This window comes from Nilaparvata lugens, chromosome 3, assembly GCF_014356525.2.
Source record: "Nilaparvata lugens isolate BPH chromosome 3, ASM1435652v1, whole genome shotgun sequence".
NCBI classification, from domain to species: domain Eukaryota; kingdom Metazoa; phylum Arthropoda; class Insecta; order Hemiptera; family Delphacidae; genus Nilaparvata; species Nilaparvata lugens.
In genome coordinates this window covers 87,424,772-87,443,896 of record NC_052506.1, presented here as the reverse complement: position 1 = coordinate 87,443,896, position 19,125 = coordinate 87,424,772, and the positions used below count along the sequence as shown (strand labels likewise).

The 19,125-nt window shown below is 32.5% G+C and overlaps 1 protein-coding gene across 1 annotated transcript in view; it reads right to left on the bottom strand.

The window, feature by feature from the left end:
- Nucleotides 1–4,040: 4,040 nt before the first annotated feature.
- LOC111056707 (Golgi apparatus protein 1) overlaps nucleotides 4,041–19,125 on the bottom strand; it is a 32,659-nt gene continuing 17,574 nt past the window's right edge. The window contains exons 7-15 of the mRNA XM_039422934.1: nucleotides 18,451–18,724; nucleotides 14,894–15,063; nucleotides 14,014–14,131; nucleotides 12,595–12,825; nucleotides 11,417–11,603; nucleotides 7,791–7,990; nucleotides 6,426–6,657; nucleotides 5,642–5,757; nucleotides 4,041–4,394 (exon numbers count right to left, since the gene is read on the bottom strand). Of these exons, the coding sequence (XP_039278868.1) occupies nucleotides 4,227–4,394; nucleotides 5,642–5,757; nucleotides 6,426–6,657; nucleotides 7,791–7,990; nucleotides 11,417–11,603; nucleotides 12,595–12,825; nucleotides 14,014–14,131; nucleotides 14,894–15,063; nucleotides 18,451–18,724 (1,696 nt within the window). The 3' untranslated portion in view covers nucleotides 4,041–4,226. The remainder of the gene's footprint in view (nucleotides 4,395–5,641; nucleotides 5,758–6,425; nucleotides 6,658–7,790; nucleotides 7,991–11,416; nucleotides 11,604–12,594; nucleotides 12,826–14,013; nucleotides 14,132–14,893; nucleotides 15,064–18,450; nucleotides 18,725–19,125) is intronic.

Below are 19,125 nucleotides of genomic sequence, written 5' to 3'. Positions count from 1 at the left end.
CAAATCTCCATGTGTACATAATACATACATTGGTGACAGAATTTAACAATTCAGTACATATGAAGATTCTAAGAGCGGCAGGAAAATTATTTTCTTGTTAGATTCCACAAAAATACGTTTGTTTTTTTCAACTTATCTATAAATAATCGAAGGTGTGAAAGACCTGGATTAAATTATATCTTGAGAAATCGATTGGATGTGAATATCCCAAGACCAAATTTAACTTTATTCAAAAAATGTTATTCCTTCTTGGCTCCAAAGTTTTATAATTTATTCCCTATTACACTAAAATTATTGAATAATAAACACACTTTTCTTAAAGAAGTGAAGGAGTACCTTATGCAATTAGAGGATACTAATACTTTTCTCATATCCCTGATATAACTCAACCTGTTGTACTTTGCAATTCAATGTCATTATATTTGCATATATGGTCTCTTACACTGAATTATTGTGCGTATACTTTGTATTTGTATCTTTATGTTTTTCCCGTGGAATTGCTTTATGTGAAATGATTTCATCATTCATCATCATACCCCTTATAGAGTTAGAGGTAAATTTCATGTGATACATTTGGTAGTCAGTGTATTTTAAGAATTGTATATCCTATTGTAATAGCTCATTTATGTGAAGTCCACTTTGTTTCTTCTAATTTATGTCATTCTAGCAGTATATTTGTAATATTTAGAGACCAGTCGGTCGCATCAAATTACCCATCTACGTAGTTCTTAGCTCTAGTTTTAAGATTTATGCATACCACCCCACACAGGCTAGTCCTCGGGGCGTTTTTTGTTTTATTCATTCTTACAAAAGAATCTTATCATTTTGTCACATCATTATTACTGTACATGTCTATGTTTAGATGATAAGAAACAGATTTTTCCTGTTATTGTACTAGTTTTTGGATGAATAAAATCTTTTTCATTTCATTTCATATGTGCTCCATTACTTCGAAAAATATAAGGGGAAGGGATGAAATAAGAAAAAAACAATACAAATACAATGTTTGAAGCTTATTACATATATTCATATCACATTTCTTTTTACAAAAACATCATATTTACAAAGAAGCAAAATGTTATGGTATAACAGAAATACATTGTAAAATTTTCCTCTATAAGGCACTTATATTTTGGCCTTGAGAGAAGTAAATTTGTAATTTAATTAGGAAAGATGATTAATTTTAAATGATACGAGTCTCTGTACAAAATATTTTGATTTGACATTAGTAATGCTATATGAAGAAGAGAACCTAGATGAAATTTGGAAATGAACTAACGTACGGTACGTTACTTGTAACGAAATTAACTCTATTATACTAGCAGAGCATTTAGATTCAAATTTCAATAAAAATTTCGGCATCCAATTAAAATTCATTTAACAAATGTGTATCTGATCAAAATGATTATCCTCTGTATTACAATACGACAAAACTATTTTATTTGTATTATCTAGTATATCTTTATTTGTTTACTATAAGTAAAATTATGGATATTTACAATAGGTTGAAGCATTTACAGTTGCTCAGGGTTTAGGTAGTACATTTTTGACACATGATCAAGATTTGATAGGAACTTGAGAGGAAATTGAAAATAAGATCATAATTTTGTGCTCTGTACAACTATCTTTGATAATAAATGAACAATATTCCAACAATAAGCAACTAGAAAACTAATGTTTATGGAGTTAAATAGTACAGAATATTAAATAAAAGTGATGAAATTCCATTCAAGTAGCCTAGCATGGCATATAGAGCTTCAGGCTACCAAGCATAGAGCTTCCGCATATATTACATAGAACTGAAATCTAGAATGAGAGTTTTCAAGAAGTATAAAGCTTTATCTGTCAACTCAAATTAATATTTTTTAAATTAAATGGTTTTAGAGATCAATCTCGAGTTTGTAGATAGAACCTATGGAACAGAAAAAAAACAATATTTGGAATTGATTGTGAATATTAATCAGCCGAGAAAAATTTGAATAGAATTTATTTCTTTGGATTCTAACTCTTACTTGGAATGAAAGAAGAGATAGAAATTTGGATTAAATTTTATGTGTGGTTCAATCTTTAGAGGTGTGGACCATTTTATTATTTGGTCAACTTCAAGTGTTTTTAGACATTTCAAGACCACAGTTACTAATAGCATTTTCTTTTTTTAACCTGTGAAACAAAAATTTATAATTTCTACGTCTAATTTCAATTAAATTGGAATGCTTAAAAATATGGCCATGAAAATATTACGATTGCTAAAATAAAGATAAGAGATTGATCTAGGATGAATCTGTTACTGTAATGAGTGACTCATTAACGTCAATTGGCTAAATTTGAAAATATTGGTTCAGTACAATCATAATTTTAAATTCTTTTTTTTAATGGTACATTGATAAAACTTATTTTCTAAGGATTATCAATAAAAAGGATTCAGACAAATACATAAACTAAATTGTGACAATTGATTCAGTTGTTGAGTTGATTCAGGCTAAGTCACAATCCAAAATAAAATACATAACGATTATGTGATATAATTATTGGAAGTTATCGATTAGACTTGGATCATAAATCTAAAAAAAAGATTATTGTATAAACTATGACACCTACTCTGAGGGATCAGTAGGCTACAATATGTTGGAATTAGAATTTATATGGTACAATAAACTTATAAAGTAACAATAAAAAGCTATGAAGAGACTTATTTTAATTAAAATCGAGTTACACATTTACAAACTAAATCACACTAAAGGACAGAAACAGCACAATTATATTGAAACTAGAAAAAGATAGTACAGGATAGTGAGTATTCTACTAAAAATTATTCTTTTTCTCACATTGCATTAATATTTTTTGTTTTAGAATTTTCATTTTTTCAACAGAAAAAGAGTTTATATAAATGAGATTTCGTTCCATAAATGTTACTGATGCAATATTATCAAATGTCACAAATAAAATTCAACGACAATTCTAGTACAGGTTGATTGTGATTATAAAGGTTTTAACTTAAAAACAATCTGTCATTTTTCTGGTTTGCTTTATACAAAGAGAGTTCATTATTTATTTTTTAACGTTGCAGTATGCCTAGATATTCGACCGCAGAATAGACCCATTACAAAAATCATACCGATAATACTCAACAATACCATAGCAAAGTATGTTCTTGATGGCGAAATCTTCACCTGTCCAATCAAATCTTCGATAGTATCAGGAGGTTCCACTATCTGGAAAAATAATAATACTAGATAATTTTAGATTTTCATAAAAAAACATAATTAATACAGCGTTTGTTATTAAAACAATGATGTACTCAAGAATAGTAGAAAAGCGAATAACGGTACTAGTGCTGTAAGTTGAGAATGGGATTGAAGTGATCAGTGCAATCAAGTAACTTGTGAGACATTGATAAATTAAATGTGCCACCACTTTGGCATAGTCTGTATTGACTGATATTAATAATGAAAACAGCTCCTTTGAACAAATCCAATTCAAAATCTTAAATTTTAAATATGAATTTCATGATATATTTATTAATTTGGACCCAAAAATTCATTAGAATGAATGAATGTTCGAGTTGTATTGAACCCAATAACTCAATCTTGAAAAATAGCTGTTGAATCTGTAGTTGTTTGGAAAATTCGTTGCCTACAAAAAACCACAACATTTCAAGACCAATCAGGTATTATTTAAAGTAAAAGTATATTAATTTAAAAGTGATATAATTGGAAGTTATCGATTAGACTTGGATCATAAATCTAAAAAAAAGATTATTGTATAAACTATGACACCTACTCTGAGGGATCAGTAGGCTACAATATGTTGGAATTAGAATTTATATGGTACAATAAACTTATAAAGTAACAATAAAAAGCTATGAAGAGACTTATTTTAATTAAAATCGAGTTACACATTTACAAACTAAATCACACTAAAGGACAGAAACAGCACAATTATATTGAAACTAGAAAAAGATAGTACAGGATAGTGAGTATTCTACTAAAAATTATTCTTTTTCTCACATTGCATTAATATTTTTTGTTTTAGAATTTTCATTTTTTCAACAGAAAAAGAGTTTATATAAATGAGATTTCGTTCCATAAATGTTACTGATACAATATTATCAAATGTCACGAATAATATTCAACGACAATTCTAGTAGAGGTTGATTGTGATTATAAAGGTTTTAACTTAAAAACAATCTGTCATTTTTCTGGTTTGCTTTATACAAAGAGAGTTCATTATTTATTTTTTAACGTTGCAGTATGCCTAGATATTCGACCGCAGAATAGACCCATTACAAAAATCATACCGATAATACTCAACAATACCATAGCAAAGTATGTTCTTGATGGCGAAATCTTCACCTGTCCAATCAAATCTTCGATAGTATCAGGAGGTTCCACTATCTGGAAAAATAATAATACTAGATAAGAATTTTCATAAAAAAACATAATTAATACAGCGTTTGTTATTAAAACAAGATGTACTCAAGAATAGTAGAAAAGCGAATAACGGTACTAGTGCTGTAAGTTGAGAATGGGATTGAAGTGATCAGTGCAATCAAGTAACTTGTGAGACATTGATAAATTAAATGTGCCACCACTTTGGCATAGTCTGTATTGACTGATATTAATAATGAAAACAGCTCCTTTGAACAAATCCAATTCAAAATCTTAAATTTTAAATATGAATTTCATGATATATTTATTAATTTGGACCCAAAAATTCATTAGAATGAATGAATGTTCGAGTTGTATTGAACCCAATAACTCAATCTTGAAAAATAGCTGTTGAATCTGTAGTTGTTTGGAAAATTCGTTGCCTACAAAAAACCACAACATTTCAAGACCAATCAGGTATTATTTAAAGTAAAAGTATATTAATTTAAAAGTAATAGAATTGAAATTGATTGTATGAATGAATCAAAAAACTAAAAGAATTGTGGAAATAACCGACAGTAATACAAGTATGTAAAACTTGTCAGTCAGAGTCTCGAGTCAGTCAGAGTCATTTTCGTGTCTCGCTTTGAAAGTAGATACATTCAAGTCATTATAAATTATTCAGCAATTCATTGAACAAAGAAACCAAATGATGGGCTCGTTTATCCAATGGTCCATGCATTTATGTTAGGTCTATATTAGATTTCTTCATAATTTTGATTACAATATTTGAAAGCTCAGGCTATGTTCAGCATAACTAACTCCACATCTAGTTAATATTCAATAGATTTTGCATAGAATGAACTAAATAGTTAGACCGATATGAAGATGAAATGCAATTATTCGAATTACGATAGAGTGATATTGTATTTTATCTACATAAATCAGCGGAATTTGTACAGATAACATTTGAAACGGAGTTTGATACAGAATGATAACAAAGAATAATTTACTTTCATTCACACTCAACCAAAAATATTGAGAGGTAACAAGACAAATAAATATCAAGTGACCTGGCGGACTCAAGAAAAATTGAATATTGAATGGAACATAATATGAGTAGGTTCAGAAGCAAAGAGTACGTTTTGTAATAAGAGATAAAGGCAAGTTATTTCCTGCCGGTGACACAACCAAAAGCATTCTTGAGTTTTTACTAACTCTGCAGATTATATTGTTCAACTAGTATTAGTCTAAAATAGAAATGCAAAACTTACAAGTTTTTCGGCGTAGTTGAACATATCCATTCGTTGTTTCAGCATAGTCTGGCATTCAAATTGCAGTTTCTTGCCTTCTGAGTTTTCAGAAATGATACTCATGAGACATTGTACATCTGGAATAAAATAAATAATACTATCAACACCTTTAGATTATAACAAAATATTGTAATATCGTTGATTATCACTGTTTGAAATATTAAAATTATTATGTCTGTGATAATGAGTGTATTGTGTTTTGACTGCTGATGCTGTATGCTTCACCAACTGAGGAGTAAGCTATCCTTGGGCATATGAATTTGGTATGTCCATTTCATTTCTAAAACATAGTTTTAAAATTGGAGGAGAAACCGTTAGGTAACCAAGCTGGTCTTACAAAATGGCATGTAGGTGCCGATTACTTACTATACCTTTGTGCCCAGAGAATTAATCTTTAATGTCGGAGAAGACGTAGAAGCAGTAAGCAGGAACACTCTTTACACGTCCATTCACTATACGCGTTCTCTTTCAGTAGTACAGTGTTTTGTTTTATTGAAAAACTCGTTATTTTCTATTCTCCGATATTGGAATCTCATATTTTATTCTCGTTTATGTTTCTGTATACTTATTCATCTCTGTACTTTTTGTATTTGTAATTCTGTTAACGACATGGTCAAGTGGTAGAATGTACAAACGTCGCCACGTCATAGATCATAAAATAGAAAAGTGATTGCAATCTTTACTTTCGCCTGCCTGGTCTCATTGAATAATAATTATTAGAAAAGTGATTGTAATGAATACTTACGCCTGCCCGCCCCTGGGCTGATACCGCCGCAATACTTTGAGACATCCAGGGCGCATGCTCTCTGCAGCAATGGATCCACATGGATGTCAGCCTTGGCTTCTTCAATGAGACCGGCCACTTCAGTCTGGCAGCCTTTGTTTCGGATCTTGTTATTCAGTAAGGCCTTTTTCAGACACTCTAGAACTGCGCCTGAACCTAAACTGTCGTCTGTCTTACTGCAAATATTTTTTATCTGCAAAAAACACATTAATTACTAAGTTACGAAATGATAATATAATCGGAATTTTTTGAAAGCGTAGTAGCAAAATATCTTGAAACATAACAGCGATGTATTCTTCAAAATATACATCTAATGAATCGTTATTGACAACACCTACACATTTATTAATCAAGTGTGCAATGATTGTTGATTAAGTAAACTCATCCAAGCAGTACAGCTTTTCTTCTAAACTGAAGATTATTTAAAAACTCTTTTGTTGAATTATGACTATCAACACCTTTTATATCGATTCATAGAGAAAAGTAGCATAAGAAGATGTCAGTCTAACATTCATGTTAGTCAGTTTAATATAATGATTTGGGCTTATGTTCCAAATTTGACTGTTAATATCGGGGCACCGAGCTTCGCTCGTTATTTTTATTTATTGATAAACAAAACACAATTATCTAAAAAGATCGTGTTTATATTTTACAGCTGGCTATACGTCAGCTTATAAATTTCGGGGAAGCGTTATTTTGATTTTCCACAGAATCACACGCTCACTTTTTACTATCCACAGACGACGAAAGTCTCAGCTGTTTCAGCCAAGGATGAATTATCCTTTCAATGTCATCCAGCGAGTTTTCCCAAGGATGAGGCCTAGTGCAATCGAATTTTTATATCATAAGCCTACTATGTTCCAAATTTCGTGAAAATCGTTAGAGCCGTTTTCGAGATCCGTTGAACATAAATAACCAGATATAAAAATATAAACAGAAATTGCTCGCTTAATATAATAGGATGGCAAGCCGATGGTCCACATAATTTATTATGTGAAGCTATGTGGCGCTGGTAGTCTCTAATAATGTGCCGCTCAAACACTCTCGGCCGGTTAAGACAGTAATAATCGACAATAGTCGACATTATCATCCATCGTCATCACAAAAGCTTAAAATACTTGTAGAAAGTTACCTTTGTAAATAAATAAAAAATTAATTATTAATACTTATTCTATAAGCCGTAACTTGGCTTGACGTAACAGTGAAATTTGGAACAAAAGCGCCCTATACAATAAGCGCCCTATTCTTCTCTTATATCTTATGGATTCACTAAGTAAGTTGGATTTTCAGTCACTATATCACGAAAGTGATGTATAGATAGTTTACCTCATCTTCGCAGACAGTCTTCAGAACTGGAATGAGATGGTAATTCAATGCAGCTTCCCTTAGCAGAATGCTCATTTCCTGTTCACATTCTAATCGTAGTTTTTTCTTGATGAATTTCAGCTGCAAAATAATGAAGATTAAATTATCGCTATGAAAATGCTGTCTCATATCAAGTGGAACATTTTGGGCAAAAGCCTGTTCTGTTGTTCATTTATGTAATAGCTATGAAAATGTTTACTCATATTTAGTGGAGAATTTTGGACAAAACCCAGTCATTTTAGATATTCAATAAAACCTATTGTGAAGGTTATCGTTATATTTTTTACCAACAGATAAAAAAGAGCATGTATAAATTATTTATATTATTACAGTTCGATTCCAGTTAGGACCAAAAGTTTACAGCCAAGTCACTCCCGTGTTTTCGGATGGATGCATTAAATTTGGATGGCTGAAATATAAGTAGTGAGATACACTATTTATTATTCACACTTCATATTTACTTATATTTATACTACAGTAGTAGTTAGTTGAATACTACTAGAAAAGAATAATTACCAAAATCAGGCTATGTGGGACTTCCTCCCAACAAAAAGCCAAGAGAACTACTTATAACATTTTATAGAGACTACTCAAATCCATTAATATTCAAATATTACTATTACATAGAAATATATTTTTACAGTAGAAGCATAACCTATTTTTGGACATGTAACATTATCAAAATTTGGGAATGGAATAGTTTTGGGCCAAGCCTGTTGTTCCTACCCAATCATATTTATATGATTTGTAATATTGTATCCATGAATGATAAATAAATAAATAATTACAAGTCGCATACTTGATGGATTTTCAGTATTGAAAGTGATGAAAATTTTGTTAAGAATATTATAATAACAAAATTCAACTTTTGTTTAGACCTTTATCGCTACTTTTGTTGATATTCATTTGAACTATCATTTATAAACAATACAGTGTGTAAAACACAGCTGAATTGTTCTGAACCTCAAACTTATAAAGCAAATAAGTGAGTGACATTGAAACAAAAACTCACAGGAACAATTCTTCAAAATCTGAAGCATCAAGATGAAAATAAATATATGCTTATTATTAAGCAAATAAGTGAGTGACATTGAAACGAAAACTCACTGAAACAATGCTTCAAAATCTGGAACAAAACTCAAATAAACTTTCTGATGTTTCAACATTGAATGTGCACCATGTTGAAACAAAATTGAAACATAAATTCAATGTTGAAACATGTTGTGATGATTATAAAAATAATTCAAAAAAGGGTACTTAGATTTGTATTTCTATTTATATTACAAGTAGCCCTAGACAGAAAAGAGACAATAATACTGTATACAGTATCAGAATATTGGTGTACATGGATGGAGACGTGAATTAGACAGAGACGCTTGGAGAAAAGATTGAGCGAGGCTGTAATCCGAATTGGGTTGTAGCATAAAGCAAAAAAAGAAGAATGAGTGATATTGTAAGCTCAAAAATCAAATGAGCTTGAAATAGTTGAATACTTAGTCTGTTCATTCGGGTAATGTCGAGAATGAAAATTGTAGAAAAAGCTTTACAATCTGAATTTTCTTGGAAAAATATTTTGAATAAAGTATTGTGTAATCGGTTTAGGGTACAAACACACAGAAAGCGGAGCGGAACGTGGCATGGCGTTCTTGGTACACACAGGAAGCGTCTGAGCGTCAAGCGTCAAGGGCCTAGAAAATGGCGTTTTCCAAGTTGCACGGACATTACTTTGTGAGAATAATTACTTAAAGTATTGAATATTAGCTAATACTCAGACGGGGAAAAATAAAAACCAAATTTCCCCCACAACATTTAGTAGATGGTGAGAGAATTGATATATTTTTAAAATTTTATAGAAATATGAATGAAATGGATTAGAATAGCCTTACTTTTGATTTGAAAGTGCAATAGATGAGTTTTTTCTTTTGAATAATCAAATAATACACATTACAGAGGAATTTGGGCAAACATTAAATATACTAGTGTACAGATGGTGGGGAAATGTAGTAGAACAAGTGCATTATTCTATTATGTACAAGAGTAGAACACTATAGTATGTACATTAGTAGGGAACTCGCACTTTGACGCTCCGCTCGTAGACGCTCCAAAAAAAGCCAGCTTGTTCCAAAGTTTGACGCCACGCTCCGCTCCGCTCTGCGAGTAGACGCTTCAGTGTGTTTTAGCTCATTACTTGACATTATATTGTTCACGCTCCTCAACGCCACGCCACGCTCCGCTCCACTTTCAGTGTGGTTGTACCCTAATATTACAAAATAATTCATGTAGGCTGATATTTCATTTTTGGGTAATTAGGCCTACTTAAAATAGATATGTTTTATAATAAGTAAAACTACTGATGTTTTTAAAAATTAATACTAGTGAATGAATACTACTTTTTGCAATATCAATATAAAATAAACTGAGTTTAATGTCAGTGATTGTAAATATTTAACCCTAGAGAGGTCGCGCAAGTGAAAATCACATGAGGGGTCGCGCTGGGTGGATTAGACCAGGTGCAGTAATATGTGACAGAGTACGATAAAATTTGAGATTCTATTGTTGGATTTTCTAGTCTTTCTTGTTCACTCACGTCTTTCCTCTTTTTAACACTTTCTAAAAGTCTCAAAACTCGTTCCTCTTCCATTTCATTCATGTTTGAGAAGTAAAAGTAGCACACACAAGGAGTCGCGCTGGGTGGATTCGACCCATATACGGATAACGTGAAAAGTCGCGCTGGGTGTATTCGACCAGTACTTGTTGAAAAGCGTGTGTGGCAGTGACTGGGACAACGGAAATAAGGCGCCAACCGCATCACTGTCTAGTGGGAGAGTCCATTTGAAGGTACTGAGGAGGAGGGATGCATACTTTTCATGAGTGCAAAGAAATGACCTAGATCAGTTATGACTGGGTGCAAAAGACCAGGCACGACCCCTCCCGGGTTAAAGCTATTTCATTCAATAGAGATATCAATCAGATAATGCCAAAATCAAGGAATTGAAGAAGTTTTGGGCAATTGCCTGTTTCTCTTTCCAAATATCGTGTTTGTGACTGTTCTAATAAATAAATAAATAATCACCTTCATTGCTACTCAGAAAACCCGAAAATGTTGATAATAACTTCATTGAAAAAAAATGCTTAATCAACTTTATTAGCTAGCGCATAAGTTGTATCTTATGCTAGTCGCGCCACAATGAATGTACCATAATAATTTTGTTTACATTTTGCACATTGTTATTACATCTTGAACGTTATATTAAGATAATTATGATTGTAAAATGGATTTATAATTATTGGCCCCCCTATTAAAATTTCTAGTCAGAAACCATCCCCAATATTCACACAACATATCCCCAAAGTTTCATGCCGTTCTGTCAAGTAGTTTTTAAGTCTATAGGGAACAAACATACTAACAAACAAACTAACACACAAACAAACATTTATATATATATATATTATATATATATATATATATATATAGATCATGATTGAGCACACTATGTTCATGCATTAAATTATTATTGTATTGCACTTTGTCTACTTGTAATTTTATGGTAAATGAATTCAGTAAGAATTTGAAAAATTGAAGTTGATTATTACCTCAGAATTTCCCTGAGAAGCTTGTTTACAATAATTCTTGATATCATCCTTACAAAAGTTTGTCAGTCTTGGATCGAATTTGGCATTTTCTCTTTGATTAAATAATTGCGCTTTCAGCTGCTGTCTGCAATTTTTAGGAACTGCGAACCGTGTATCTGTGATTGTATTGTTCCTTACAAGCTGGTAACAAATGGAAAAAATAGTATTATTAAAGAAAAGCAAAATATCTTATTGTAAACACAGTAGAATACAGATTAGATTAATTCTCAGAAGAAAATCAAATTAAATTGTCTAATTTGTTAGTTGCCAGCTAATTGCATTTACTATTGAGATATACCAAGCATTTGGCGTGAAAGAAATATTGAGTTCTTTCATTACATAATCCATTATTATTTCTTGATCACTTTGATTAAAATATCAGTTTAAAATTCAATCCAACTTGAGAGACGCAGAGGTCTCCTCCAATTGATCCCGTGGTGTTGTTGATCAATGAGAGTTAACAATCCACTGGAAAGAAAGATTAAACATAGCAATACAAGAGCAAATACATAGTGAACCCGGTGGAAACATAATATTCATTCATTTATTTACGATAAAAATAAAACTGATGTTATACATAACATTGGTAGATAAAATAATAAGGTAGCCATTGTGCTATTTTTCTTCCGAATTTATAGGTGATGACACAGTCCAAAGTAGGGTTATAAAGTAACTTATACGTTCTACTCGGTAAAACTTATATTTTCCAAGTTCTTCCTGAATTAATGTTTATTTTTGTAAATACTAATCATCTTATACAATGGTACAGCTAAATAGCATCTTAGATAGTATGATATTAAAAGAGTGAGTTGTGTTTTTTCTGGCTCTAAATTTTGTAAAATTACTCAAAAATTTTCCAATTAATGGTGATTTAAGTGTAATATTTTTGTTTTTTATTCTATTTTCAACCGTAAAAATTTAAAAATTCTAGTTTTTGTTGTTTTTGAGTGAAAATGAACTAAATTTTAGTAAAGTGAAATCATAACCCTATTTGGACTTTTAAAATGTTATCTAAATTTGGGAGAGAAATAGTACAAGGAGTATCCTTAGTTTTTCTCTTCCAATCAGTGCTTCTTTGTGAAAAATGTAAATAAAAGAGAAAAAGATAAAAAAGAATGTAGCATAAACCTACCTCACTAAGACAAAATATAACATCGGCTTTCGTTCTTGGTTTTGAGCAGAATCTTAGAACTGTATCCTTACACGCATTTTCAAACTTGGGCGTGAAATGGTAATCTTTCATGGTTATCAATTGGAAATGTTCAATGGCAGCTTTGCATTTGTAATTAGTGACGTCTCTTTCATTCTTGTTTTGAATGAGACACTCCATAACACTTCCAGCATCTTTCGAACGATATTCGGCCTGGAATAAAATACAATTTTAATAATAAAATTACAAATTAAAGGGAAGAAAAATTTAATAATAAAGGAAAGAATTGGTTTATACACGTACGGGATAGTAAATTCACGAATGACTCATCATCACGTCTGAACTACACAACTGATTAACTTTAAATTCTGCATATAGATTCTTAATTCACCCAGGATGGTTACAGGCCTATTTGAAATTATTCAAGATATCAGTTTGTCAAGTTTTAAATTAGACCCTTGCGGATCACGGGTTACCTGCTAGTATAATATTAAATTCACACGATTAGAATAAGAAATGTTTTGAAAGGCATATGCCCTAAACTTGGAAAACTTCAACTTCGTATCAACGTTTGATGATCATAAAATTCCATTTCAATTTTACAAAGGAATTGCAGGAGCAAATCAACTTTCAAGTTAATTCAATTTAGTCTTCCATTCAATTTACTGAACTTTCTATTGTTACTACCCCCAAGTTCCAATTGTAGTAAGATCCAATGTCCTCGGTATTCTGAATTGAACAATAAATCTTCTTTGAACACTTTACTAACGACATAGCATAAGAAAAAACATTTCATTTTATATAATAAGAAGAAAGATTTCATTCATCTTCAAAGATTCAATCCTATAGAATAAAAAAAAACCTTAAGGCTAGGCGCACACCAGTTAGTGAAGACAAGACAAGACATAATCAGACACGTTTAGTCATAATACTTCACATTGTTACTTGTGACGCAACTCACACTGATTAGTCATTGCAATTCGACATGTCTTCATAAGCAACTAAGTGAAGTATTGTGACTAAACGTGACTAGTAGTGTCTTGACTAACCGGTTAGAGCCCAGGCTTACTTAGAATGAAGTTGCATACATATACGTATTTGGATGTTGGAAAATACGTATTTTGGTTGTACAAATATTGAAAGGTTTCATTCATCTTCAAAGATTTAATCGTATAAAATTAAAAAAATCCTTTACTTGGAACGAAGTTGGATTTATATAGGTATTTTGAATGTTGGAATATACGTATTTTGGCTGTAATTTTCTTTTCAAACGGTATTATAACTAATATTTATTCGAAGAATTGAGTAAGTCACCGTCAGCAGAAATGACAATTAGTAGTAGATTTCAATACCATGGGTGCTATTTTAATAGATTTGTTTGGACATGCAGAGTTGACTCACCTCGCAATGACTATTGATAACGACTTTACAGGTTTGCAGAACAATCGGATTCAGTTCTATGTTATCTGATTCGACCTGTGTGAAATTGAACACCTGTCTCTTGCAGTTTTCTTGTAGACTGAAACAAACATAAAACGTTAGCATATTACAAAACAATTACATAGAAGAGGCAATATTTACAGAGAACAGGTTTCTCAAGGCAATAAACGGGAGAAAGACACGTAGACAGAGCTAGGAATGAGGAGATGAGAAGAGAACTGAACATGGAAAGCATAAGGGGAAAGATAGAAAGCATGAGACTATGCTGGTTTGGACAAGTGACGAGAATGGGAGAGGATTGACAAAGAAAAAGGAAGAAATGAGGATTGGAGGAAGGAGACCAAGAGGACGACCGCGACGACGATGGAAAGACACAGTGTTCAACGAAGTGGAGAAGGGAGGATACAGATGGCGACAGGTTGAGGACGAGCGATGGTGGGAAGAACGCGGAAGATGGAGAGGCATTGTTCATACCCAGACCCGGCACTAGCTGCAACGGGACACGGAAATGTATGTATACAGAGAAGAGACAGATTATACCATTCTATGGATTTTAGGCAATTCTTGTAAATATATTTAAAATATTGAAAAATAGAGTTCTTGATTGAATTATTGCATAAAAGATAAAGTAAAATGGAAGATGTGCGGGGATATTAAGGGTGAAGATATGCGGGGATATTAAGGGTAATGGAAGTACAGTAACAATTCAGCTAAATTTCAATGAACAACAAATATAATATGGATTGGCTAATTAGCTTGGTAGTGAGAGAGTAATACTTTCAAGTGGGCTACCTCTATCTACGTTAAAAAAAGTAGAATGAACTATTGTTATGCTAATTACCTGTCAAGATTATCCTGTAAGCAAACCATTTCCTCTCCAACCCCTGTTTTGTCATAGCAGAAATCAGCCAGCTCTTTGATGCAATACATTTCTATCTCTGGCTGGAGGTCTACACTTATAGCTCTTACTCTCATTATCCTCTTGATTTCATCCACACAGCCCGCTTTCAACTGGAACAAAATTAATAAAATAGTAATGAGAAAATATTTTTGAAAATCTATTAATTTACAATTTAGATCGAGAGTATTGTCAATAGCAACACGTCGTTGCATAATATAGATACTTGGAGAGACGAGACGATAATGGAATACGTCTTAATGGCGAAAGAAATTGTGAAATTCTTTTACAAATGCAAAAAAGTTCAATTCTTTTAGAATGGAATTATTTCTTGGGGTAATTCTAGCAGTGTAGTGGAGGTGTTTAGACTTCAGAAATGGGCATTGAGGGGTGATGATAGGGGAGTCAATCCGAACTAGTTGTAGGCCCTATTTCAAAAAACTTGGAATTCTCCCACTTCCTAGCCTATATATTCTGGAAACAATCTGCTTTTTAAAAAAACACATAAATGAATTTAATACAGGAGAAACATTTCACCAATATTCGACCAGATACAGGAATAATTTGAGAGATGATGCACACCGTAGTACTAAGTATGAGCGAGGGGTAAGGAGTTCAGGTATCCGGATGTACAACTTATTGCCATCTCACATAAAAGAAAAGTCAGGTAAAGCATTCAGAGTTTTATTGAAAAAAGAGCTGCTATCCATATGTGCCTACTCAGTGGAGGAATACAAAGATTTTTACAAACCTCAAGATGGAGGTTTGAGAAGATAGAAAACATGTTACTGTTTGATTAATGACAAATTGACATATCCTTATACCCCTTTTACAGGTGGTCAGTGGATGAAATAATACTAATACTAATACTAATTGAAATTCTTTTACAAGTGAATTCTTGTGAAATTCGCCATTTATTCTTCCATAATGGCGATTATGGAATTCCATAATTAGGCGGAGTAAGGACTTGCTAGTACCAGCTACCACTCAACCTTACTTTGGGTGGATGGACTATGGTGAAGCACATGTATAAAAATTAGGTTGGACAAATAGAACTAAAGAAGAATCAGGCTGTTACACAACTTCTGACCTATTTTAATAAAAAAATTCAATTGAAAATTATTGACTTATTCAATAGATTCATTTGTCGTAAATATAACAGAAAATCACTCTTATTTTAGAACTGCCTTGAAATGTTTACTTGACGTAAACTAAACATAGCTCAAGAAAATATTAAAATTCGAATAATAACTAACGTTTGTTTTTTTCTCATTGCATTATGTATATGTGGAAACTTGTGTAAACTTGGAAAATGAAAACAATGTCTTGGAAATTAGATAATATGTATTTAAAACTGGATTATTTCTAATTGGGTTTTCGTGGTGAATTAACAAAACTTTTACTTATTTTAGCTAAATACGGGAGAGTTCTTGATAATCCTTACATTTCTCTCTCATTTCATATTATAACATTACATGAGTATTTTTTGAGTACGGTATTCTTTATGTATATTAGGAGTACGAAGTACCGCTAGTTTTGTCTCGAGTTTCAAGAAAAACAAAGTCTAAACTTGATTGGCATTCAACCTGGAACATCAAGATGAGCAAAAATCCAACTTGCTTGTTATCATACAATACGTATTAATGACGACAAACAAAGTGAAGGTAGATTCTACTGATGACATTGCAACTGGGACATACAACCGAAACATTACGTGCTTGAGCAAAAACTCAATCACTTGACTTGTTACTACGCAATAAAGCAAGTAATTTTAACCGATTATACAGTAGTAATCAAGCAGAGTGCTTTACACTTATAAAACATTAAAAACGTTAGCAAAGAGTTGCTTTGTATCTTTACAGATGCTTAATTTCCCCCAGATTTCACTGGCTTTGTATCTATTCATATATTATCAGTAATTTACTCGTAATTCATACCAGGTTTCTCAAGAGTACGTGCATTTGAAGAATCTACAAACTTTCTTCAATTAAATAAACTCCTATACTGTACAGAATGGAGTCAAAATACTTTTAGTTAACCTTATCGCTAGATTATTAACTCATTGATTTTTAACTAATATAATTTTAATCACAATCAAACACAAATTTGGCTCATTAGCAATACACTTTTGACCTGAACTACTATATTTAACCTTATATTACAGGCTGATTCTTTACATAAAACATTTACATAATTCGTTTCCTGTTATTACCAATGGGAAAGTTTCTGTCACTTCCGGAACTGAACTAACTCAAGAGGTTTCTTCTTTTGATCGATGAATCAAAGTACAATAAACTGAGACTGTATAGTCTATACTGAGGCAGCTGGATCACCTCTATGTTGTTACGATGTTGCAGTCTATTTGCATCTTTGTAGTATACTCTTTATCTCTTCTGCAGCGTATGGAAATTTGAAATCTCGATGTATATCCGAATTTGTGGCACTCTCTGGTGCGTTATTTGGCTGTTCTCTGGCACTCACTGTATTTCGGAATTTGTCACGGAATCTTCGGATGACAAGGATGATGGATGCTCTTGCTGCTGCAGCCTCAAAGTTGAGATTAAGATCATAATGAGTTTAAGATCAGTTTGTAGAGAAGAAGATTATAGTAGATGGATAGTGTAGAACTTCTCCCTAGCAACCAGTACAGCTTGCTATATTAATTTTATGCTTGGTAATTTTCTTCTGTTCTCAAGATGAGTTTTCCAAAATTCAAATTCATTATTTATTGACCGAGCGAAGTGAGGTCTAAGATTCAAGTCGCCGGTTTTGCATTTCTCTTTATGATAATATTTTAGTTTATATGTTATCTCGCCGACACGACAGAATTTACTCTGATGGACAGTATTAGAGGAGACTGTGGTTTATAACTGCGTGAGGTCTACTGTTCACAGAACTACTAGTTTAGATTGATTTCAAATATTATTCATTTAGAACACTTTAGGCCCCAATTTGTTTCGCACGTTAGCAGGTTATCACTTATGGGGTAAACTATACGAGCGAAATAGTTGCTTCTCATGAGAGGCCGTGAATTCTGAAGACGAGCGAAATAAATTCAGCGCGTCTAAGACGCTCTTAGGGTTCAGGCCTTACTCCTTACATTGAGTACATTTTTGGATATTTTTTACGCGAAAATAGTAGAATTTATCATTTATTCAACTTGATTATCTATCATTCAAATTTAAATGTATTTTATTGGTTAGATTTATAATTTACTGTTTGAGATTTTTATTATTTTATTTATTCAATCATTTATCATAACACGACTTCCAGAAACGTATTGTCACAGGCTCAAACCTAAAACGGTTCCAATTCTAATTTATAGGACAGTTCAAAAGGTTATGAGTTTTATAATTTTATAGAAGTTTTATATTTTTTTAAATTACAGGTTTTGCTTGACCACCTTTTCCATGAGCTCCAACCCCCAAGGGAGAGTGACAGATTTTTGGTATAGTTTATTAGTATTATTATAAATTTATTACTACTTGATTGAGACCCACCTTGATATTGTGGCGATTTTGTTCGGGGTTGAAGTAGACATAGCGGTAGAGACAAGGCAAGACGAGGGGGCCGAGACTGGGGTGCATGACGCCGACGTCGTGCCAGGCGCGACTGCCGTGACAGTAGGCGGCCGCGTCGTCGCGACATTCGCGGAACAGGTGCGGGTCCAGGCGGTAGTCGCGCGCTACAAAGTACTGGATCTGCATCACCGCCTGCTCGCATTCGTCACTCATCAGCTCTGTGCCCAGCTGGTCAAGTAGGCATGACATCACTCTGCAACAGAAACACTCGATTTATCACAATTTCAAATCAAATCACACTTGAATAAGGTTTAATAAAACAATAGTAGTTTATGCAACAACGTTTCTATAATGAGAGTCTTTAAAGCACGAGTTACATCTAAGTCAAGACACGAGCGAAAGAAGCGGGCGACTGTCTGAAACATTTAACATCACTCTGCAACAGAAACACTCATAACTGCAAATTTTCAAATCAAATCACAATTAAATATTGTTTTACAAAACAATAGTAATTTATGCAAAAACAGTTCTATAATGAAGGTCTTTAAAGCAAGAGTTAGATGTAAGTCAAGACAGGAGTGAGCGAAGCGGGCGACTGTCTTAAACTTCTCACGAGTCCTTTATAGACCGAATAAAATCGTTGCATACTCTGTT